Source organism: Mesoplodon densirostris, chromosome 8 (assembly GCF_025265405.1).
Source record: "Mesoplodon densirostris isolate mMesDen1 chromosome 8, mMesDen1 primary haplotype, whole genome shotgun sequence".
Lineage (NCBI taxonomy): Eukaryota > Metazoa > Chordata > Mammalia > Artiodactyla > Ziphiidae > Mesoplodon > Mesoplodon densirostris.
Window position 1 is genome coordinate 99,357,335 of NC_082668.1, and position 24,482 is coordinate 99,381,816.

The window sequence follows — 24,482 nt, forward strand, 5'->3', positions numbered from 1 at the left end:
AGGGTAAGGGTATGCTGGGACGAAGTGAGAGAGTGGCATGGACTTTTATATACAATTACCAAATGTGAAATAGATAGCTAGTGGGAAGCAGCCTCAAAGCACAGGGCGATCAGCTCAGTGCTTTGTGACCACCTAGAGGGGTGGGATAGGGAGGGTGGTAGGAAGGGAGATGCAAGAGGGAGGAGATATGGGAACATATGTATATGTATAACTGATTCACTTTGTTATAAAGCAGAAACTGACACACCATTGTAAAGCAATTATACTCTAATAAAGATGTTTTTAAAAATTTAAAATAAATAAAATGTATCCCAAAATATATCAGTTTCACTCACTGTGTGTTTATTCCCAGGAGTCCAGTTATTCAGACTTTTACTGTCCAACAGCACAAAGACAGAGTCAACAGGATGTTTGGGGCCCTGGTTAAAGCATTCATTAAAACATTCAGTAACGGCACACAGAATGCAAAAGATCAAAGGGACATTTAAAGGTCTAGTTCATATCCTGTCCAGATAAAATTGCCCCTAAGTCGTTTTAAGATATTTGAACTTACAATCAGCACTGTCTGGTCTACAATACTAGATCAAATGAAGATAATAAATTAAGAGCAAAGTCTTTCTATAGCCTTGTATGAAAATATTTATGGAAGTTGGTTTTTTCACTCTTCTGTTGAACTTCAGTTTTCAACATCAACTACTTTTAAATATCTTTAATAATGAACATCTCAATATTGTAAAGTACGTAAGCCCAAACCTTAGCAATTTGTAGTTATATTAGAATGAGCTACAAATGAGCTACGTTTTGATTTTTCAAACAACCTGCTTTACGAATAAGAGAAGTAGAAAAAAGATTATATTAATCATCTAGAGAACGATTTACACTTTCCAGCTGCTCCCGCTGGTATAGGCAGTCTGTGGTCTGACGTGCCATTTGACAGTGCTCTACCCACTTCACATTTCATGTGCCTGGCTCCTTCTCTGACTTTCTAGATTTCTTTCTTTTCTGCATGTCTCCCTCTCTCACCTGTTCCTCTCAGCTTCCTTTCTTTTTGTATCTCTCTATTTTTCCTTTGTCCAGCTTATACCTCAGGGCTTCCTGTGTACCTTGCAGTATCTCTGGGTCCTATTAAAATGCTCAGAATTAAATAAATTCTGGAACCTGTGGATAAACTATCATTTATTTTTATTCACTGTATCCTCAAAGTAAAATTCCTAAATTTCTACATTTTATTATTTTCAACACATATAAAATCACTGTTCTGCCATCTTGTGAAAATTAAGTGTCATGCGTATGCATAATAAGCAGGATCAAACAGCAACACCAGAAAATCGCAAAGAAGATCTTGGCAGCACAGGTTCTAAATACTTACAGAGGTTACTACCACAGTCTGATTAAACTTCTTTTTATACAACTATTACGAAAGAAAGAAATTATTTCTTTCGCTTAACAAACCTAGCTTTTAAATTTACCTGTTGAAAGAACGTGGTTCCTTTAGCCCTGGAATTGTCATCTGAACCTACTGATACTCAAAGTGAACTCTTCAGAAGGTATAAAGGAGTTATCAATTTGCTATATTAATTTTATTTTTTCATGTGTCATAGATATTTTATCCTTTAAAAAAACATAGAAATATACCTACTGATTTGAACTAAGATAAAAAATACTGTCATATTTTATTTCCAGATAAACTTTGCAAGACTTTGTGCCCATGAAAACTGTTCTGCTGATTTACACGTTTCTGCAAAAATTGGATTTTTGAAGTAAGTGTAGTGGGCTCTCTGCTTATTTATCAGGATGGGGTAATTGGTGTGTGCATGTGGGTTCTAAAGAGTAAAGGACTAAGAACTAATCCTTGGGGGTTAGCAGCATTTAAAGACCTGGAAAAGAACAGCAGTCTCATTCTGCTGAAAGAGACTAAGTGTTCTATACAGCAGTCACATAAGTATACACTCAGAGATAACCACTTTTCAAAAGAATGAGAATGTGTGAGCACCATGGTTTTATCAAGCATGATTTTAACCTTTCACTGATAACTCGGAAGATATTTCAGGATTTAAATGTGCTTTGGGTTATTGTTATCATAATTGTAGTTATTTTTCAGACATCTGTAAGTGCCTGTTAATAGAGTTTGGGTTCAAAATGAGCTAACCTTTACTACATAATGCTCCAAAAACTGGTTGCATAATTCAGATCGATGTACAAAACAAAGATATCCCTAAATATATATGTGACCCATTTGAAAGGGAATAAATCATCTTTATCTTCTAAATTCATAGAAGGGAAACAGGAAAAAGAAAATACATGTAAACGTGCTTAAAATAGCGCACACAGTGCAAACTGGATAAATGTTGATTGCTGTCATTATTTATGTTGGGAAATAAACCATTGTAATTCTGTATCATGTCTATATCCCCTCTGTTGAAACTGTTCTGCATGTCAGAGGGAAGATGTGAAAATGAGGACCAGAGAGATAGAATCCACACTTCAGGTTAAGAGCTGGCCGTGTATGGAAAGTGAAAGAGGGCAAGGAGGCATCACTGACAGGGCAGGGATATGAGAGACTGTTTGGGGGAGGTAGGGATATAGAGGAAGCAGGTTTAAACTGGGGTGTGTTGAATTTGATGAGACTTCTATATGTAGCTCTGCAGTGGAAAATCTAGTTCAGGATTATGTTTGGAGGTCCTCTTCACGTTAGTTATGAGAATGCCTGCGATGGAAATGTGAATTTCACAAAGAACTAAGGATCAAGTCTCGAGAGGGGTGGGTAAATTTTATGTCAAGAGCTTAAAAAGAATGAGGACTTACTCCAGGAGACTGAAAAAGTATCTTCATAGAACTAAGAGAAAAACCAGCTCCACGGTGAAATAGCCAATGGAGAATGTAAAAAGAGGGACTTAATACTGTGATTTTGTAGCAATCAGAGAGCATAATGACTGAGGAAAGGTCATGCAAGTTGGCACTTGAAATGTGACTGGTGGGGGAGAAAAAGGATGTCGCTGGCAAATTTTAACGGAAATTTCTGTGCAGTCATAGCTAAATGACAGCATCAGTGATTAAGGGAAGGGGAATTTATTAGGAACAAGTAGATTCAACTGAATTTTTATGTATTTATCAAACATTATTTAATTATGGGAAGATATAAACAAGTATGAGGATCAAAGGCAGGGAAAAGAATAAATTGAACAAAGAAATAGTCTGCTTAAATCCAGGGGACACTTCAGATATTACTTGAACTGTCCTGTGAAGAATTTGACAGCTGTTCACTTCCTTTTTTTCAATGTCTTTTGCTTTAATTTCCAGGATGCCATCCTACTCCCAATCTCCTTTTACTTCTCTAGCCCCTCCTTCTCAGTTGTGTTTGGAGGACCACTGAATTTGGCTCTTTTGGTTCCCTTAATAGCCCTCTCTCACTCCTTCTCACACTCCCATATTTTCCCTGGATAATCTTGCCCCCAACCACAACCTCACCTGGTCTGCCTCCACTGCTGATGCCCAAATCAGTGTCTCTGAGTTCCACACCCACCCATCCAGTTGGCTATCAGACATGCAGTCTTGGCTGCCCAGTCACCATCCACCAGTGACATAACCATTAGTTAGTTACCAAAGCCAACAACCTGGAGCTCAACCTGCATTCTTCTCTCTTTCTTATCCCTGACATCAAATAAATTACCAAGTCCTATAATACTACCACCCAGATGTATTTTTTATCCACCATACTTCTCCATCTCTACTACTATTGCTCCACACCAGGCAACTCAGTATCCTACCAGAATCACTGAGCTTTACCACTTTCTGGGCTACTGACCTCTGATTTTACATTATTCAAATTCCTCTACCAAGAGGTTTCCAGAGTGAGCTTTCTAACTTACACTTCTGATAGCAAGGCTTCAGTAGCTCATTGACATCTAAAGTCCTTAGTGCTCTTCCTCAGCGATTCCACAGGACTTTTTTCCATTGATTGCAGAATAGTTGTGCGGCCATGCCATGCTCTCCTGAGCCTCTGTATCTTTTCACTTTGACTTATCTATCTGATTAATGCGTATTTATCTTATAAATCTCAGCTGTTTCCTAGGTAAAGCACCCCCCCCCAACTTTGTCTCCAGCTACATAAACCTAGTCCTCCTGTGGCCCTGGTCCCATGGCACCTGTGCTCAGAACTATTATTGTCTGTCTCCACACTATCCTGTACACTGCTTCAAGGTGGGTTCCTGTCTTTTCATCTTTGCGTTCCCAATATGTAACACAGTGCCTGGAACACTGTAAGTGACAAGTGGATGTTTGCTGAGGATGGAACAGGGTCCTAAAGGAAACAGCATGTACCTGGGGTCAGACTCAGGTGGAAGGGTTAGCCTTAGAAAGAAGTTAAGATTCCCCTTATCTTGAGCTAAGAAGCTGTGAATAGATGCTGACATTGATTAAGAAATTTTAATGTGGGAGGAAGGGAAATATAGAGAATTAATGGATGGCCAGAATAAGAAATGAGTTTGTATATGGAAGGTGAGGGCTCTGAGGTTGGGTCTGGGACCTTGTGAAGGGAATGGGAAAAGATTCAAAATAGCTGTTAAGATAAATGGGATAGGGAATCAACCAAGAATGAGTAAAAAGGTTGACAAACAGCACTGAGTACCCTGCTGGGGTGGGATCACATATGGCAGAGAATAAATTAATTCTTTTCACCTAGGCAATGCCAGGATAGCCTTGAGCATCCACAGTTGAGGGCCAAGAAGCCCTAACCTATTTGATAGATAATTGGACTTTATACTTAAATTATCCAGATTGGCTGCTTAGATAGTCCAAAAACAGCAACCGCTAACTGCTTTGTAATCCAGCATGTAATTGTGGTGCCTTTGTTGAATTATTAGATGAATAATTTATAACCTTCCCATTCACATATTTATTTTCTTTCTAACATGCTTAGTCTTCCTGGTGCTTTTGCTCTCATGGGCCTTTGATAAGAAGAAGTATTTTGTGTGGGAAAGATTACCTAAGCTACAAATAAGTGGTGTTTTCATCTTCTCAAATCAGACACTTCCATGGTTACCTTGTCATCTTTCACTGCAGCCCCTCTGGCCTGTGAAAAAAGCGAGATGTTGAAATTTATATGGAAATATTACTGAGAATGCTTATTTCCTGAAGAATGAAAATAATATCTTACTGAATTAAGATATTAAATCATTAATGTAATTGAATTATCAGCTTTTCTTCATTATGTATTTCTCATGAGAAATTAATTACCTACATTGCATTTTTAATTTGAAGTGATAATGTTTCCTGTAGTCGAAATATCAAGTCCATTATGATTTTATATGGCAGCCAACAGAAGGTAAGGCAGTTTTTCTCAAGGTGTGGTCTTTGAGTCACTTTCATGAGAATCACCTGGGATGCTTGGTAGAAATGCAGGCTCCTAGGCCCCTGACCATCCAAATCAGAATCCATGGGGACCAGGCCAGAAATGTTCATTATTAAGAAGGCTGTCAGTGTTTCTTATCAAGCTGGAATCTGAGAACCAGTGTTGTGGTGGTTTAGAGTTTAGATCTGAAGTCAGACTAACCTGGTTCAAGTCTATCTACCATTTACTAGCTGAATGACCTTTTCAGAGAAGCCTTTCAACCTCTGTAAACTTCCTTCCTCATTGGCAAGAAGGTAAAACAGTACTCTGTAAGGTTGTTTTAAAAATAAAATGCAATAATGCAGGCCAGTGCATTGCATAGCACAAAGCCTGGTACATATGATGATTTGAGAAAAGTTGTTATTTTTGATAAATTATGGTTGGAATAGTTATAGACCACGATAAAAATGTTTTCATTTGGATAAAAAAATTAAATATTGCCAGTGAATTCTAAACATTTTCTGCACATGTACTGGTTATTTGTCCAGAGTTTATTGTTCCTTTATGTCCCGAGAAAGCTGCTGACTGTGCCTGGGTCAGCTGTTTTCAGTTCTATGAGGTTTGTAGTGGCCTAAAGGCCAGTGTAAAGTATAAGAATTTACATGTTTTGCATCAGCTAGGAAGATTACAGGCTATTTCCATTAGGTAAATGATAACTTATTTGAAGAGTTTTCAAACGAAAACTCTTCAAATTAATTTTTAGACCCACAGGTGAAGGGTTCTGACAAACTACTTTGCGTTTTAATAAATGATATACTCTCTCAGAGAAGAATTTGCCCCTCCCTCAAAGGAGTCCTCTCTGCCTTCTCGGTCGTGGTAGGCCAGTTGCAACCATATGTTCTATGCCTTCTCCCGACTGTAACTCCTCTGGCACTAATGGTATTTCTGTGTCTCAGAGCTACATACCTGCTTCAGGTAAATGTAGTTACTCCGTCAAAAACATGAGTTTCTGATGACTGCACTAATAGACTGCCGACAGCAAACTAAATAGTGTTGATGCACTCCCATCTCATGTTTTCGTTAAGTTGAGGCTTCCTCCTGAATCTCTAAATTCTCAGGACAGTAAACCACATTCAAATGGACTTACAGTGCGAAATGAAAATGAACAAATATGACTTTATATAAAAGATTACAAATAGAAGAGCAGGTATTAACCATCACCTAGGTAATTTAAAATCGAGTCTTTCGCAGAGATGACTGACCTAGATGACACTACTTCTCTTCTGTGCCTCCATCATGCTTCCAGGGTAAGTGATGGAGGCTTTTCCTGAACAAAAGTGCTTTCATATCAGTGAGGAATGCTTTTAACTGTAACAGAGTACGGGACTAATAGTAACTTAAACAAAAGTGTTTAATTATTTTGCATAATAAGCAGTCTGGAGAAGGTGGTTGCAGGTTTAGTGAGAAGCTACCAAAATCTGGGCCTTCATGGTTCATGGTTATCTTTCCAGTTCTCTTGGCTTTTCCCTTGTGGCTGCTGGGCCACCAAGGTTCCCAGTAAACAGAAAGGGGCAGGAGCAAAATTCTGTGTCCTCCTGAGGCTGTCTTTCAAGGAAGGGAAGTGTCTGAGCAGACGCCTTATTCTGATTAACCAGAGAGGTGTCGCAGGCTGCCCCCGAATCTGTCCTGGTTGAAAGAGGATGGAGTTGTCATGATCATAGTAGATCAATCATAATTCACTCCCTGAAGCTGAGCTGGGGGCTTAGCTTCTGCAGTATCAAGGGGATACTGCCGACTGCCTGGCTAATCCAGGGTTCTGTTAGCAGCTAAGAAGGGAACTCACTGTTGGGTAGACAGTGAGCGGTGTGTAACCGCACTGTGCTGTTACCCCCAAAAGAGTGAGTGTAACAAAACTGTCCATTTTTTAAATGCAGATAGTAGGCATATATGCCTCACTGATGTCACAGAGTTTGGGGAAGAGGAATCGTATGCTTCATACGCTAAACATTCTAATTCCTATTTCTGTCTTCCAATCCACGTTCTTCTGCTATCCTCCTTGGGATCTTAGTGAATTTGTCTATCCAGTAAAATCTTCTTAAATGTTAGGTATCTGATATTTCCCAGTAGATGAGAATTTTCCACTATTTTATTTTTTTCCCCGAAGTCAGTAACAAAGAAAAAAGAGGACAAAGTTTTACTTGGGCCTGAGGCCCCTTTGCCGCAGGCTAGTCTTCTGTCAAATAAATGACTCGTGTTACCTTGACATGGGTACATATCAATTTCTGTTATATATATATATATATTTTTTTTTTTTTTTCTTTTTGCGGTATGCGGGCCTCTCACTGTCGTGGCCTCTCCCGTTGCGGAGCACAGGCTCCGGACGCGCAGGCCCAGCGGCCATGGCTCACGGGCCCAGCCGCTCCGCGGCATATGGGATCCTCCCAGATCGGGGCACGAACCCGTATCCCCTGCATCGGCAGGCGGACTCTCAACCACTGCGCCACCAGGGAGGCCCTCTGTTATATTTTGTTCTAGCATCTTGATTAAAAACATGTTAGCTATGAAGCAGTCATTCATCTTATCAAGGCAAAATGCATTAAGTATATGAAGACTTAGGGAGCATTTCTCACAAAATAGAACAGTAGCTTTCATTCAGGAAAAACATAGAGCCTGGTGCTGAAATACATCATTTTTCTGTTTTTTCCTTTCACTTATTAAGTTATGATTCTGTATGTACACAGTATCTTGATTTGTTTAAATTACATGGATTCTAGGCTGCTTTGTAAATTTCAAGTCTGCATTATGCATGTTTTAATAAAGAATGAACTGTGATTCCCGGGGAAAGCTCTGGTTCGGCCTTGTCACACTTCCAGATGTGCACCTGGTCCTTTATTATGTCTCATGTAAAAAGCTAGTGGGTATCTTTCTGACAGCACCTTGTTAATGAATCAAGATACAGTAAGATGTATACGTATATATATATACTCACACACACATAAAGAGTAGAATTGTAATTATGGTAATGTGGCAAAATAGCTTAAAAATGGAAAACAGACCAGGAGCCTTGCTGTTGAAATGTGAACGCTGTGTTTCTCTTTCATTTGCTGTTGTCTTGGAACCTAGCTGTTTATGCAGTGCTTTCACCTTCTGTTGCTTGTCTAAGTGCCAACTTCTTTCCCAAAGGTGTTCAGTGACTAATGCTTTGGTTACAAGCCAGAATATTTTATAAATGTCTATTTATAGGCAACTCTTCTACAAGTCTTAATTAAACTTTAATGTCAAGCTGAAGTTTACTTTTAGAACCTCTTAGTTTCCTTTAGTTGTAACATGGTTCTAGAGAAGCAGAGGGGATGTGGGACAGCCATGTTTCCGCACGTCTTCACTCTGCCCTTTAACACAGGGCCACCAAGCAGATGCGTGCTTGTGTAACACAAAGGTTTACAACACAAGAATGAGTAAGTCACAGCCATCCCCTCAAACACTGGGAGGAATAGCACATTATGAGTGAGTCAGATTCTTCCACCCTGAAATGATAACCATGATTCAGAAGAGTTACTGCCTTGTTACTTATCATACATCCTTACAGAAATATCCAGGTTCTCAAAGCCGGGGATCAGAGCTAGAAATGCTACATAGGGACATTTTCTTCATTCCTTTCTCCTCGATGTCTTTAGTACCACACAAGGAATTATGAGGTCTGGGGCATCGTTTCCTCTAAGGCAGCATCGGGTGCCATCTGAAATAATGAAGCTTCTGTTATTGTCAGAATAATACAGGTTTTAAATATAGTAATATGATGTGGTATGCTTATTTTGAAACTAACTATGCTCCTCAGTCAGACTGCCCAATGGCAGAGCCAGCAAACTTTTTACTTGAAGGGCCATACTGTAAATATTTTAGGCTTTGTGGGACAGAGATGTCGCAACTGCTCAACTCTGCTGTCATGGTGCAAAAGTGGCCACAGACGAAAGAGCATGGCTGTGTTCCAATAAACCTTTATTTGCAAGACCAGGCAGCGGTCCCAATTTGGCCTTCAGACAGCAGTTTTTGAACCCCTACTCTCTGGTATGCTTTCTTTTATATGATAATCCTGTAGGACATTTTTATTTTTTATTATTTAAATATAGTTCCTTATAGTGTATTTTATTTTTTAATGTAATTTGTTAGTAAAATTTAAGCTGGTTGCCAAAATTAGCCAGATTTAGAGTTTTTTTTCAGGAATTAGTCCTGGGTTAATAAACCATAAGGGCCTGCTCATAGATAGACAGACTGACACAACAGAATTACATATATATGTTTACTGAAAAACTATAAAGGCTCCAAACTGTAATTGCCAAAATTCCCAATGACAGTTGAAAGGATAAATAAAATGTGGCATATTTACAAAAATTAGTATACACACCAAAGAGAAAAAACGATTTACAACTCCATGCATCAATATAGATGAAACTTAAAAACAAAATTTTGAGTAAAGAATGTTGGATACTCCAAGATTACATACTCAGTGATTCCATTTATATGAAATATAAAACTGGGCAAAGCCAGTCTATACTAGTAAAAGCAAGATAGTGGGTAGGGGCAAGAATTGGAAGGGGGCACAAGGGTACTTCTTTGGTGCTAGTAATATGTTTTTCTTGATCTGGGTGCTGGTTTCACACATGTATTCAGTTTATAAAAATTTGCTGAGCTCTACACTTAGGTTGTGTGCATTTTTCTATATGTATGTCCTACCTTGATAAGAAGGTTTAAAATGGAAAAACAATTAGGATAAGAAGGGAAGAACTTTTAGGTATTAAGTGAAATGTCCAATTTCTCATAGATATATTATTAGAGGTATCAAAGTGGGGGGAAGTGTTCAAAATTATAATAATTTTGTTTGTACATTCTGAGGTTCATAATAATTTGCTTCTCAAATTCAAACTCAAACAGTATCCATGTTGCCATTAATTTATTGGTCAACTCAATAGTTGTATTGCCACTAAAACATTAGGTTGTATGGGCGGGGTATAGATCACATGAATGTGGTAGTAGTAGATGTTTACTTTATCTTAATGAAACATTTGGAATTTGTATACCATCACAGAACAGATAAGCATGGCTCTAATTTCATAGAATGTATAATGAGTTCATGAACTTTTAACAGTCACTTATCCAGTAATTTCCTCAATCTTTCAGACTTTTTTTTAGTGTTATCCAGCCCTTTTTAACGTTTGATACACTTACATACCACACGTATATTTTGAACACTGTGTTGCTAGCCTCTGAGAAAACAGTGATATTCATGACCCAGCACCTTTTCTCCAAGAGAACTTATTCTAGTGGTGAGAAAAGCCAGAAAGTGTGAACATATTGCATTAGAGGGTTGCCCAGTGTGTGGGAAAGCGGCAGAGAGAAAAGCCACTTCTGTTAGGGAGGATGCAATGCTGGGTGAAGGGGCTTAGCAATAAGTATCAATTGGAAGAACTTCTGAGGACTCTTAACATTGACACTCAAGCTGAGTCTTGAAGAACAAGTACAAGTTAGCCAGATAACATGAAGAGGGGAGAGGTTGAAGGCAGAGGGACGGCTTGAAGTAGGACACAAAACACAGGTGTTTGGACCCCTGTTTGTAGGTGAGCATGGCTAAAGGGAAGGAATGGGTTGTGCAGTGGAAAGTAAGGCACGACCAGCTCTCTCGGGCTGCATCTGCTGCACTAATCAGAACTCTATCATGAAAGCACTGGAGGAAAGGAAGCAGACACGTGACATTATCAAGTTTGCTTTCTGCAAAGTGACCACCACCCGCCCCCAGTAGTGTGAAAATTGGAAGAGAACTTGACAAATCAATTAAGAGTATAATCCAAGTTAATGCCAGTTCAATCATGAAATTTTCAGATCTTCTTTATGTAAAAAAAGAAATTTTAATCTTCATTCAGCTCAACCTAAATAGCTAGAATAGTACAAAAGCAAGAAGCAACATGCCTTTGCTACCCCCAGGTGAAATGGGTTCCCCGCCCTGGTCCCAGAGCCCTTCATTCATAACTCTTTTCAAGTATTTCTAATATCTGTTTATAAATCTGCCCTTTATAAGCTCTACAAAGCTGGGAATTTGTTACACTATTTTTGTATGTGGGAGTAATAGATGTAATGATTATTATACAGGGGCTTTCAATTAAAATCATTCTTCACCTTCAAGTAATGCTTAAAAGCATCAATCTTGAAACTTGTTCTTTTTTTTTTTTTTTTTTTTTTTTTTTTGCCGTACGTGGGCCTCTCACTGTTGTGGCCTCTCCCGTTGAGGAGCACAGGCTCCGGACATGTAGGCTCAGCGGCCATGGCTCACGGGCCCAGCCGCTCCACGGCATGTGGGATCCTCCCGGTCCGGGGCACGAACCCGTGTCAAAACTTGTTCTTTAACTCTGTCCTTAAACATTCTGTCTTAACTCACAAATAACTACTAAATGCCTACTATGTGGTTAACATTTCCATAAATAGTTTATTCAAACACAAATACAGATGTTGATTAGAATGATACAATGTAAGCATTATTGAAGAAACTTTTTCTAAACTCTAGTTGCTAGGTGAATATCTTTCTTATTGTTATGATTATCCTCATCTGATATTTTGCTTTGGGTCATATTCTTCTCTGGTTGAACTAATTTTTTTAATTTATATACTTTGATATCTAAGAGTGTCTGTTTTTGAGGACAGCTTACAGAATCATGACATTCTGTAGCAGGTTCTGCGCTCTTCTAACCATCTAATCAGTAAAGGGAATGGGTTGCCTTGAGACTTTAGAACATTCTAGCTGTGGTACCTTGAATACATTTCTTAGACCTCAGGTTCCTTGGGGTTTCATGGAATGTGCATGAGCCAGATCTCCACTGAACAGTAGTTATTATTACAGATGGGGTGACTGAGTCTTTAAAATGCTAAATGACCTCTCCCCCAGAAGAACGGGGGCCAGAGCCAGAACTTGAACTCACTTATGTGTTTGGATTTGCAGCAGCGTTCTCTTTCCAGTTCACAAGATGGTGAAACACTTCCACAATTCTATTTTTAATTTGGTCTAGTTATTGGTAGAGGTGACCAGCCTGCCTTAAGAAATTAATTCTAGTTCAACAGATTTTAGTGGCACCCACATGCTGGCTATAGCAGTCCTTTCCCATGCCGTGCTCACTTCCACCAAAGCATCCTCTATTTTGGTGGAAATAGTCTATTCTCCTTTTCTCCCAGTTTCCCCCAGTTCCCCCTTTGGCTTTGGCAGCAGCTAGTTCAATGTCTACTCAAGGATGAAGAAAGAAAAAAAAATCTTTTCTTTTAGGAAAATATTTTGAAATAATGAGAAAAATATGCTAAAATGATAGAAGCAAGAAGTTAAACAGAAAAACAGAAAGCAGACTAGTTTAATTATAACTAAATTAGAAAACTTTTCCTGTGTAATAACTAACTGAATTTATCTGAAACCTGGGAAACTGAGTTCTTTTTAAAATGGATTTACATCTACTTGCATGGGGTCATCTCCCATGGTTGTGTTTCCAAATTAGTATTTTATGTTCAGGATACATAAATGAAGAGATGGGATTTTTAGTTCCAAACAAAAACTAAATCGTACTTAATTTTTAGGGCACATGAAAATAAAACCTATCTTGCTGTTGGAAGTATGAAGACATTAATGTTGAACGTGTCCTTATTTAATGCCGGAGATGATGCATATGAGACAACTCTGCATATCAGACTACCCACTGGTCTTTACTTCATTAAGATTTTAGATCTGGTAAGGATCGAAAACATACAGTAGCATGATACTACATGATATTTTATTTAACTTTTAAAGAATGTATATGTATAAATCACTTTATCATTTGAGGTATAAAGATTTGGCGTATGAGTCTTAATATGCAGACTTATCACTCGGGCTTCCAGTGATTTTTTTCCTCTGTGCCCCTAATCAAAATGGCAAGTTCCTTGGGATCTGACTGAGATCAAGAGAGTCAGCTTCCTGCTTACCAAGGCTACTATGAGACAGAAGCGATTGTCCAGTTATCCAAGCAAGCTGCCTGGGTGTCATTGCTTTTCTCACTGGTACAACCTCATCTGGTGCTGTGATGGTGCTCCTCATGGTTGGGGTCTCTACACGGGCCATATTGGTCCTTCATGCTGGGCTCCCAGAGTTACTGCTCTGCATTTTAAGTTCACGTACACTGTCTTGATCCCAAAGGACCTCCAAAATGCTAGAACCAGCGTCAAATTCCAAAATTCTGGTGTCAACCAGATTGCAGGCAAGTTTCTCCTTTCCTGCAAGAGTTTGGAGCATCTGGAGACCTTTTCCTTTTTTTCCTTTTTACCACTGTGCCTCAGTCATGAGCACTTAAATCCATCAGTGAGGTATTAATAATGTTGAATTTGAAAGAGAAAAGTCTCAGTCACTTTCTCCTTGGATGCTCCTTCGCCTCTTAGAAAATTTACCCATCTCTTATCCAGAGACCATTTCTTCACACTAAGGGCATTTAGAAAGGCCTTTGACCTCTTATAAATATCTACTACCCACTTCCTCTAGAGCTTTGGGAGCCTGTTTGCAATGGTAAGAGGGAAAACTCAGATATTCAGGGAAATATACATCTGTGAGATGTATATAAATGTGTATTTCCCTGAATATTTGAATATATATATAATTGTGATTACAGTTATAATTAAATACCTTTATCACATTCTCACAACCCAGACAGAAGGCAGCCATGAAATATAGACCTTATGAATTCCTTGCTTCATGATTTTTCAAGGAACCTTGAGTTAGGGAACACAGAAACATGGTTGAAAGCTACAAGTCCAGGAATTATTCTGTGGAGAATTTATGTGAATATTAGAATAAATCTATACTTGTACACAAATATTTATGTAGTGTATTTATATTCCTATTGATTTATCCCCAAAGTAAACAGAAAATAGTCTTCCAAGAAAGTAAAGTCTTCAGGGATGATTTTCTTTTCAAAAACCATCCTTAAACATACGTTATGAACTTCTCATTCCCTACCTACTTAAACCAGTTATTTCATTTTCCTTTTAGGAGGAGAAACAAATAAACTGCGAAGTAACAGACAGCTCCGGCATAGTAAAACTTGACTGCAGGGTTGGTTATATATATGTAGATCATCTATCAAGGGTAAGCATTTAGCATTTATAGTTTTTGTTACTGACATGAATATAAAATATTTTGTTTCCCTATGTTTGTGCTGCATACAAATAATTTGTTGTTGTCATTTTTATTATTTACTAAGAGTAAGTAGCTAAATGAAATAAAACCCAAACCAACTGGGCTTGAGGTCTTTGAGATTGTGTTTATATTCTTGGCAATGTTCACCGTTTAACAGAAAGAAAAAGAAGGGGGCACCTGTTTGTGTCAGGACGGGCATGTGAATGTGTCAATCAGAATTCCGCTCCCCAGCCTCACCCCTCCCCAGCGCTCCTCCGACTCCACCCCGGGTGGTCCTATCTGCCAGGCATGTCACCTCTGCTCTACTAAAAGGTGTTTCTGGCAAGAGTGCTCACTCAGGTTGTTAAAGCATCTCTAATTTTGTCAGTCTGGACCTGCCTATCTTTACATTCAGAGGAGGCTTGGTCTCTGAACGTCACTCATGGAAATGCTGCTGCTTTAAAATTGCCGCAGACCTGACAGCTTCCCTGTAGTTCTCTGAGTGAGGGTTAGCCTATGCTTCCAGGACATCATTTCACATCTGTATTTCACAGAGCATAGATAATAAGAAAAACTAAAATTTAGATTGTAAAAACAAACTTTAGATCGTTTTTAAAATGAGTGTTCCCTGTGTTTTTCAGACAGCTATTAGCTTTCTTCTGGATGCCAGCTCACTCAGCAGAGCAGAAGAGGATCTCAACATCACAGTGCATGCCGCCTGGTATATTTCATTATGAAAAAACAACTGTGTTAAAGGAAATGAACCCCTGATTTTTGGGGGGAGGAAAGGGGAGTGACCTTAGGGGAACCATGGAGCTGTGTTCCATTGTCTGCAGGAGAAAACTTCCTTTAGGTGATCTGTTAAACAAACAAAAAACCCTTCTATCATAGGGTTTTATAGCATAGAAGCAAATAATGGCGTAAATAATGAGAGCAAATTTCTGCCAACTCTGACATAAAAATTTCTTACTACCGCATCTACTTTTATCCCCGCTCCTCAAAAAGCATTTCTTAAACCAACCTCCAAGTACATTAGGTATACATGGGGTGTAATTAGTTCCCTCTGAAGAGAATTTTTGTGCTGACTGGATTCTAAGAGGGTGTTTTCTATTTGCTTCTGTAGTGAAAATGAAGGAGAAACAGGCAACGTGAAGCGTAACAAAGTGACTTTAACAGTACCTCTCAAGTATGAAGTCATGCTAACTGTTCATGGGTGAGTAGATATGGAGGACTCCTGTAAAATTCTGAGCTGATTTTGAATTCTGTTGCTTCTTAAACTACTGGTCAAAAGCCTATTTAAAGTTTTTTAAGAAAAGATCATGTGCTGTTTCTGTCTCTTAACAATTACCTTGGTGTTGCAGCCCATTGCTTAGGTGTTCGTTATTTTAACCCACTCTGTAGTCATCACTGAGACCACCTCAAACTAATGCCCCAATGGAGATTTCTTACTGGAAGAGCCCAATAGGAGGCCACGTCCAACCATTCAGTGGTACACCATGCAGGCCAGGGCCCCAGAGTGCCAGCGTGCACTTTGTATGGTCATGCTCAGTGTCTAGGGCAAGTGTGAAGTTCAGAGAAGTGGAAGGTTGGCCAAATCGCCCTTGTGCAGACCCCGCATCTACCTGCGTGGCAAATGAATTGAGATACAAGAGAGCCGGCTCCCTTGTCCCCTCTTTATATCTGTGAATTACAGAGTTCCTTACCCACAGCCCAGCAGTCACTGATTCCTCACAATTTTAGTAATTGTTTGAATGGACCCTCCTATGACTCAGGAAGGAAATGTGAAGAGAAAGAATTAAAGGAGTATCATGAAAACCTTTCATGATTTTACTGGAAATTATTGAGCCTACTAATCTTTGTTTAAAATCACATTTTTAAAGCAATAGACAATATGAGACACAGAACAAAGAGATGAGCTTCTCTAGTTGCCCTAACTATAAAGCATCCCTAGTCATTTTTAACCACCCATAAAGGTGGCATATAGTTATATAAAAATAGCGTCCAAAACTGATGGAACTGATTCTCCAGTTTGTGAGATAAAACCAGCAGAGGAAAAAGGAATCCATTCAAGGGCGAGTAGTGGGGAGCAAAGAGAAGTCAATTGCACGTTTCCTGGGTTTGAATCCTTACCTCGCCTCGCCTCCTTGATTTTGTTATAAGTGTGTCCTCCTGCTTTTCCATTATCCACATCTTATTTTGAGCAAGGGATGCTCTGCAACTATTAAGCTGCCTAAATCTACATTTGAATATTTCTCATTTCTTTCCTTTGTAAAAGAGTCTCTAACATATGACCTCATATTAGCTGCCAAATATGAGCAAATTGGGGAGTCGGGATTTTCCTAGAAAAATATTTCTTAAAGTTCATTACTGACTGTGTATATGTCTCAACTCAGGTAAAGGAATGACAACCTTGTATTCTAACAAAAATTTGCCCTACTTATTGATGTTTGAATTGTTCCCCAGACTTGGGGTTCATTACAAATAGCCAGCAGGAATTGGGCGTGATAAGAAATAACTCAAAAATCTGTCAGATAGATTGAAATACAGGAGGATATTGGAGCCCTAGGGAAAAGCTAAGAATTTATCTCATATTTGTCAAGTTTGCATGAATCATTTGAGGGCTGAGAGAGAAGGAATGGTTACTAGAGTGAGCCAGGAAGTACTGGGAAGGCAAGCAAAGGATATTGGTGGGAAGAGAAATTGTCACCCCAGTCAGAGCACGTGGCTTTCTAATTTCATTACATTTTCACTAAAATTCTTATCTTTACAAGAAACTAAAAGTATTCCATGGTACTTAGAGGCACCTATAGTCTGAATTATGGCATATTTAAGGGATATTTAAGAGATAGGCTATATTTAGACTATAGAGAAAGACTGTTTCTAATACCTCATCAAATAAGACAGTTAAATTAAATCTGAATTCATTTCTGGCAGGTTTGTAAACCCAACTTCGTTCGTGTATGGACCAAAGGAGGAAAATGAGCCTGAAGTGTGTATGGCAGAGAAAATGAACTTCACTTTCCACGTAAGAAAAGTTGATTGTGCTGATATTTGTAACAAACTGAAAGAATGTTACTGATGCATTGCTCCAGAGGACATCATATATGTGTGGCATCCCTCAGCTTTGGGCCACCTCAGCTGGCTGAGGGCGAGAAGGGAGCTGCAGCAGGGCTCATGCCCTTGCCTGGTGGGCCCCTGCGCCTTCTCTCCCATTCATCTTGTCCCTGTTACTGAGCCCACTCTCCTTATACTACCTCTCTTTATACAGTAAGTACCTCCTGGGAACAGAGGTAATGCCTGAAATAGGCAAAGTTATGGAAGGAACTGACTCTGCAAAAGATGCATGCAGAAATCAGAATAGGTCAAGAAAAGGCATATTTGGGTGCAAATCAGTGAAACCTCTTTGTGGTCCAAGCTTCAAACAAGTCCTAACCTTACCAAGTAAAGGAAGCTTTTACCTCTGCATCTCCATTTAAGGTCTGCTTGGTCAGCCTTTCAAGCCATTGGTATATGACCCATGACAAGTGATGCATCACTTATTAAATAACCTTTTTAAAAATGAAAGTATTCTCATCATCCAGAAGTATTAACATACTAATATAAAGCTAAAACTTCATTAGACACTTTTTACTGTCAAACTGAAATTTTTGTTACAGCGTGGATGTTGATAATGAGCAAATAATTGGAGATAATGTCCACAGAAACATTTTTTGAACCGAAAGCACTGCTCACACGTTCTCAAGAGCTATATAACAATCCACAGACTGTGAGTGAATCTGCATTAGGTACATTATGATATTTTGTAAGGCAATGCTTTTCAAAATGTGTATCAGAATCACTTGAGGTGCTTATCCAAAATGCAAACTCCTGGGCCACTGCCCCAATCTGTGGAAGAAAAATGACCTCAAAATTCTTTTGAGTCCATACTCAAGTTGTTGTTACACTAGTGTACCCTAGTGTTGGAAAAATGTAGCCCTCTACTTTGAAGTCCCCCAAAATGCTCCTGTCACAGTCCAGTGGGGGTTTGTACTCTGATAAACAGAAACTGAGTTGGACTCTAGAAGGCCTATTTATTAAGTTACAAATAATAGTTAACAAGTATTGTCTAGTTAAGTTACAATGGAGTGACTGGGCCTGGAGATTCTTTCAGTCTGTAGGCTTGGTGACTTGTCCAAGTATCAAGATGTTCTTGGAGGTCTAAATGTTATTAGGAGAACATGGATAAAGAATATTGTAAGTGAGCTTGGTTATTTGCTGGCATCAGGAAGACCTTGTCTAAAGGTCTGGGCAGTGCTGGGTCCCCATTGCTGACATTGCCTTTTGCAACTGCCCTGTGCTTCCAAGGCCTGGCAGTTACCACCTGTCCCAAAGCCCAGGGATACTCTCTCTTTATTTACGTCGTGTGCATTCAGAAGATTATTGCAAGTCTTTGAGCCATGCTCTTTCATTTAGATATTGTAGCACATCTTTTCCCTGACTTACTGTATTGGTTTTATAGTTCTCAGGAGGCAATATTTTGGCCCAATTTCCTTCTTCAGGGTTCTGCAAACCTCAGATTTATCAACAATAATGAAATATCTTCCCCTTATGCATTATTAAAAAACTGTCTTTTTTCTAAAACCCAATAACCTACCCTTTTCTGATTTTCTGAGTGCATCAGCGTTATAATTTTCCTGAATTTAAAATATTTTTATTCACTTACTGCTGCTGATTATCCTCTCAGCACAGAGTGACTTTGTGAAACCAACATAGAATTTAGAATTAGAATACCTGGGTTTTGGTCCCACTTCTTGTCACTTTTTAACTTTCATCTGGGTTACAACATTAACACCTCAGCATTTTCCTGAGATGGCAAATAATAAAATGTCAGCCCATCTCATGGGATAGTTATAAGGACAACTGACCATGGTTTTTTTAGATCTATAATGTGCCATACCAAGGTACAGTTGGCCCTTGAACAACACAGGTTTAAACTGCACGGGTCCACTTATATGTGGATTTTTTTCAATAGTAAATACTATAGTACTACGCAATCCACGGTTGGTTGAATCCGTGAATACAGAGAAACCATGTATACAGAGGGCCGACTATGCATTATATTCGGAGTTTCAATTGTGCTGAGGTCAGTGACCCTAATCCCCCTGAATTGTTCAGGGGTCAACTGTATATTATTGATGTCTTTTTCCTCAGACTATTTCTGCAGTAAACCATCAGTGTAGACAGTTCGGTCTAATCGGCACCAAAAGGAGAGGTCTAGGAATAATGACTAGTTATATTATTAACAAACGTTTTAAAGTTCTGACTATGGATATTCTGTCTCCTTTTGCCATGCAGCTGCCAACTACAAACCTCCACCATTATAAATGCTGCATGAAATATACGGGTTCACCTGAAAAGTTCATTGGTATCTGTACTTTTATAAAAAGTATTTTTTGAGTGTTTAAATTTTCTTTCTTCTTATCAGGTTATCAACACTGGCCAAAGCATGGCTCCAAATATTAGTGTGGAAATAATGATACCAAATTCTTTTATTCCCCAAACTGATAAACTGTTCAACATTTTGGATGTCCAGGTAAAAATGTGTTCCTTCCTTTATTCTAAGTAATATTGCTAAAATGGAGATTTCTGTTACTTCAGTCACACTTAGTCTAAACTATGAATGCACCATGCATTTATTGTGTTCACTTTGAATAATGCATTAGAATGGCAGGATTACAGTGGAACCTCTACATGTGACTTAACACAATAACAGAACTATGCTCTACCATCTTTGGTAGATTTTCTTTGTGATAGGGACCTGTGGAAGTAACTTAATTGGTGGAATTCTCCATAAAGCTTGAGACCACCGTTGAAAAAGCAGTACTTCAGCCTTTTATTAATATTCAAATAACTACTTAAGAATCAATATTCTTATGTTGATGATTCTATCAGAATTGTTTTTACGTTTCCAGTTTTAAGACAGTCGACAAAGAAACCTACTCAGTAGATTTGATATATAATCCTTAAAAATCTTACTTGAATTCCAGATTTAGATGGTGGGGCATGCTGTTAGAACACTTTGTTGTATGTCTAAAGCCAAAGAAATGTTCAATATCATAATAATGTTCAAACGTCCATTTTTCATATTGCCCTAATTTCTGTAAGGCTAAGGCCATTTGATCATTTGGGACCTATATCCAACCCTTTAAAATTTTTCTGGGTTTTTGTTGCATTTTTTGCCACAGAGATTTAATCTCTCCCAAATAAATCTATCAAAAAATATTTTCACACAATTTTAGAAGTACTTGATATATTTCAGGAAAGGTAAGCTTTAAAAGGTAAGTTTTAAAGCCATGTAGCTGTTGTTCTTTGCAATATTGGGTAAGAGTTTTCTTTCTTTCTTTGTAGACTACTGTTGGAGAATGCCATTTTAAGAATTACCAAAGAAAGTGTGCATTAGAGCAGAAAAAAGGCACAATGGAGACCCTGAAAGATATATTCAAATTTTTATCAAAGACTGATAAGAGGCTACTGGTAAGTTTCAATTTTTCAGGTTGTAGTTTTTGCTTTCCAACCTACAGAACTGAAACACTTAAACCCATGAACCAAGGGGCTTTGAACTGTCAGTTGAGTATAGGAGAGAAGCCAGTTCAGGTAATGTTCTTGTGTGTGAGGAACAGGCATGACTGGAGAGTTGAGCGACACCCAGGGTTAAATATATACTATATACTTTCATTATTTATGCAACAAGTGCCCAATTTATGCCAACCAGACATTGTGTCAGACCCTTTGCGGGTCAAGATGCTGTCCTCAGCTGAACGGCCTTCGTGGCATGAAATTAATTTTCAGTATGTTCATTTTAGTGAATATATGGGGAAAAAAACCCAAGAAAGCCCTTAAAATGATCCAAGTTTTACAATGAACATAGAACATGTAATTTAGCAAGACTCTGATTAGGTGTCTTACTTTTTCTATCCCAGTTTAAGTTCATAAGAATAATGAAAACATGTGATCTAGTTCAAATACTTTGTTTTTGTTAATTTACTAAACATTTGTGTTTTGTTTAAAACAAGATAATTTTTTCAGTGCCACTAATGAAAGCATATCTTTAATTCCATGTTTATATCAAGATAAATTTTTGCAAAATGCCACTAAGGGGAGCAGATCTTGAATTCCACATATATTTAGCCATCTAAATATTTAGCCATCTTTTTAAAAAATGTTGAAATTTTAACATAGCTCTTTTGTATTCTTTTCAAGTACTGCATGAAAGCTGATCCACATTGTTTAAATTTCTCATGCAATTTTGGGAAAATGGACAGTGGAAAAGAAGCCAGTGTTCACATTCAGTTGGAGGGTCGGCCATCCATTTTAGAAATGGTAAGTCTATGATACAGTGACAGCTTTGTGGATAAGATTTCATATAGAATCTACAAACGCGACCATCTTATACAGGTAGGATGGTATGTAAGGAGGCACTCAACAAATTAAGAAGGTATGAATGAATGTAAAATCTGGAGTGAAACTCCAAAACTGTTTCCATTTATCACTACACAATACATTGTCTAAATGATGTGGCTTTAGTAATTAAACAGATTACTAAGACTGTAAAATAGACTATAATTGAGATTTTAGAAAGCATGTCCAACTATTTATGAACCTTGATCAAATTAGAGAAATTAGCTGCTTTAACATTTCATATATCCTTAAAGTTCTTTCCAAATTACTTTATGCTTAATAACCTACTATTGTATATCATATACATTTATTAATATATATTTGCTAAAAATTAAGACTTCCAGAAAATCAAACTAAAACATCAAAATTTATCAACAACAGTAAAACACAAACACGCTTTTAAGAAGATGAACTTTGAAAGGCGAAATTAAAAATTAACTAAATACATGTTGGACTTCTTCCTAAAAAGCAGTATGCATATTTATGAGAAGTACTTCGAGATCATTGGTTTTATCTGGAGTTCTGTTCTTCAGTTTCCTTATCAGATTAATATGGGTAATATCTCTTTTTCAGGGTTGCTGCAGATTAGATGATTTTCATAAAGTGCTTAGTGCACTTTCACTTAGTGCACAGCACATAATAAGCCAAAGGAAATGAGAGCTATTATGTTTTGTTAAGAGGAGTAGTTGAAATTACCACAAGGTGTTCAAGAGGAAGATGCACCAGACAGGGAAATAAGAGCTGTTTTAGTTGCAAGTTATTTAAACTTTTGCAGCCTGCCTTCGTACTCTTGAGGTCCAGGTTTCTCAACAGTGGGCACTAGTAGCATTTTGGACCAAATACTTCTTTGTTGTCAGGGGCTGTCCTGTGCATTGTAGGATATTTATCAGCATAGCTGGCTTCTCCCCACGAAATGGCAGTACACCCCCTCCCAAGTCCTGCCAGCCAGAAATGTCTCCAGAAATAGCTGACTCTCCTTGAGGGTACAGAATCATCCCTGTTGAAAAAAAAACTGCTCCAGATAAAGTATATAATTTATTTTTAGCCCTGAAATTCTACATGTTCTCTCCAAAATGTTAAATAACCTTTACACAGTAGTTTTAACTTTTGTTGGTCATAGTCCTCTTTAAGAATTTGACAAAAGAATATATTCTCATCTACCCTAATGAACGCACATATGAAATATAAAAAAATCTTGATTTTTGAATACAACTTCAAAGATCCTTAGAGTCTATGGAGCCTGTTCACAGATGCCCAAGCTCTGGATTCTGGGTGATAAAGCCCTCTGTTAGACAGTAAAGCTCTGAGTTCAGCCACTGATTTTATTTTTGAATGCTATAAATATTTGTACCAGATTTTTTCATTACAATATTGGTACACTAATCTGTATTTGATCAGAGCAGAAAGATGACAACACTATTAAGAAAAACAAGCCCAAATAAAATTAATTTGAGGAAATGTTTATCAGACAAAGAAAGTCTTCTTTGGGAATAAAAATTCAATAGCTAAGGTAAAAATACACTGGTAATTATCAAATAGTATTTAAATATTAAATATTATAAGCATTTAAATCAAGTTCTCTGCAAAGCAGCCATGTTTAATAAAAAGATTTCAACAAAATGATGCAATATAAATTAATACCAAGGACATGCCTTTGGAACCAAAGGAAGCATTGCATTGCAGTTAACTACAAATGATGAAACTGGAGAAGATAACTTGTGAAAACCTTTAGAAGTAGTTTCTCATGATTCTTACCTGCTCTGTTTTCATGAAACAAAATGATGTATCAGGCTACAGTGATCTTTTTTTTTATTTATTAAACAGGATGAGACTAGAGCCCTGAAGTTTGAAATAAGAGCAACAGCTTTTCCAGAGCCAAATCCAAAAGTTATTGAACTAAACAAGGATGAGAATGTTGCACATGTAAGATTACCTTTTTAATCAAAACAAACATTGTGGGAAAAAATATTGCTAGTGTTGGGTCAGGAAAATCATGGCGAGCCTAAAATACTTTACTGGGGATTGGTATTTTCCACAACTGCCAGGAAGGCATGACATACCTCTTTCAGGAGGTGATTTTGGTAGGATGGATTGGAGGAAGAACCACAGATATGGCCCATTACACACCGTGTTTCTGCTAAACAATTACCAATGTTTCCTATGGTTTGTGTTAGACCAGCAAGCAAATGGGATGGGTTATTCTGAATACTACTGGGGATCGTGGAGGGGCTTCAAACGAAATAGAGGCAAGTTTTTAAAGTGGTGTTTCTTTATTTTGGTTAATTTATGTAGGTTCTACTCGAAGGACTACATCATCAAAGACCCAAACGCCATTTCACTATAGCGATTATTTTAAGTAGCTTGCTCCTTGGACTTATTTTACTTTTATTGATTTCATATGTTATGTGGAAGGTAAGCCTTTAATAATTACTATTGTTAAACCACTCAAAATGCCATTCTTGATCTTCTCAAAGCCAACTTGTGACTCCCACGTTACTAGATCTCAGCATTTCAGTATTTTTAATGTTAATTCCTATACTGATT

The 24,482-nt window shown here is 38.0% G+C and overlaps 1 protein-coding gene across 1 annotated transcript in view; it reads left to right on the forward strand.

Moving 5' to 3' along the window:
• Positions 1-24,482, forward strand: part of ITGA4 (integrin subunit alpha 4) — an 86,675-nt gene that overhangs the window by 60,959 nt on the left and 1,234 nt on the right. Inside the window, exons 17-27 of the mRNA XM_060106911.1 lie at positions 1,684-1,760; positions 12,935-13,085; positions 14,376-14,471; positions 15,143-15,222; positions 15,625-15,714; positions 17,436-17,526; positions 19,966-20,073; positions 20,889-21,014; positions 21,741-21,860; positions 23,763-23,861; positions 24,231-24,350. Coding sequence (XP_059962894.1) covers positions 1,684-1,760; positions 12,935-13,085; positions 14,376-14,471; positions 15,143-15,222; positions 15,625-15,714; positions 17,436-17,526; positions 19,966-20,073; positions 20,889-21,014; positions 21,741-21,860; positions 23,763-23,861; positions 24,231-24,350 — 1,158 coding nt within the window. The remainder of the gene's footprint in view (positions 1-1,683; positions 1,761-12,934; positions 13,086-14,375; positions 14,472-15,142; positions 15,223-15,624; positions 15,715-17,435; positions 17,527-19,965; positions 20,074-20,888; positions 21,015-21,740; positions 21,861-23,762; positions 23,862-24,230; positions 24,351-24,482) is intronic.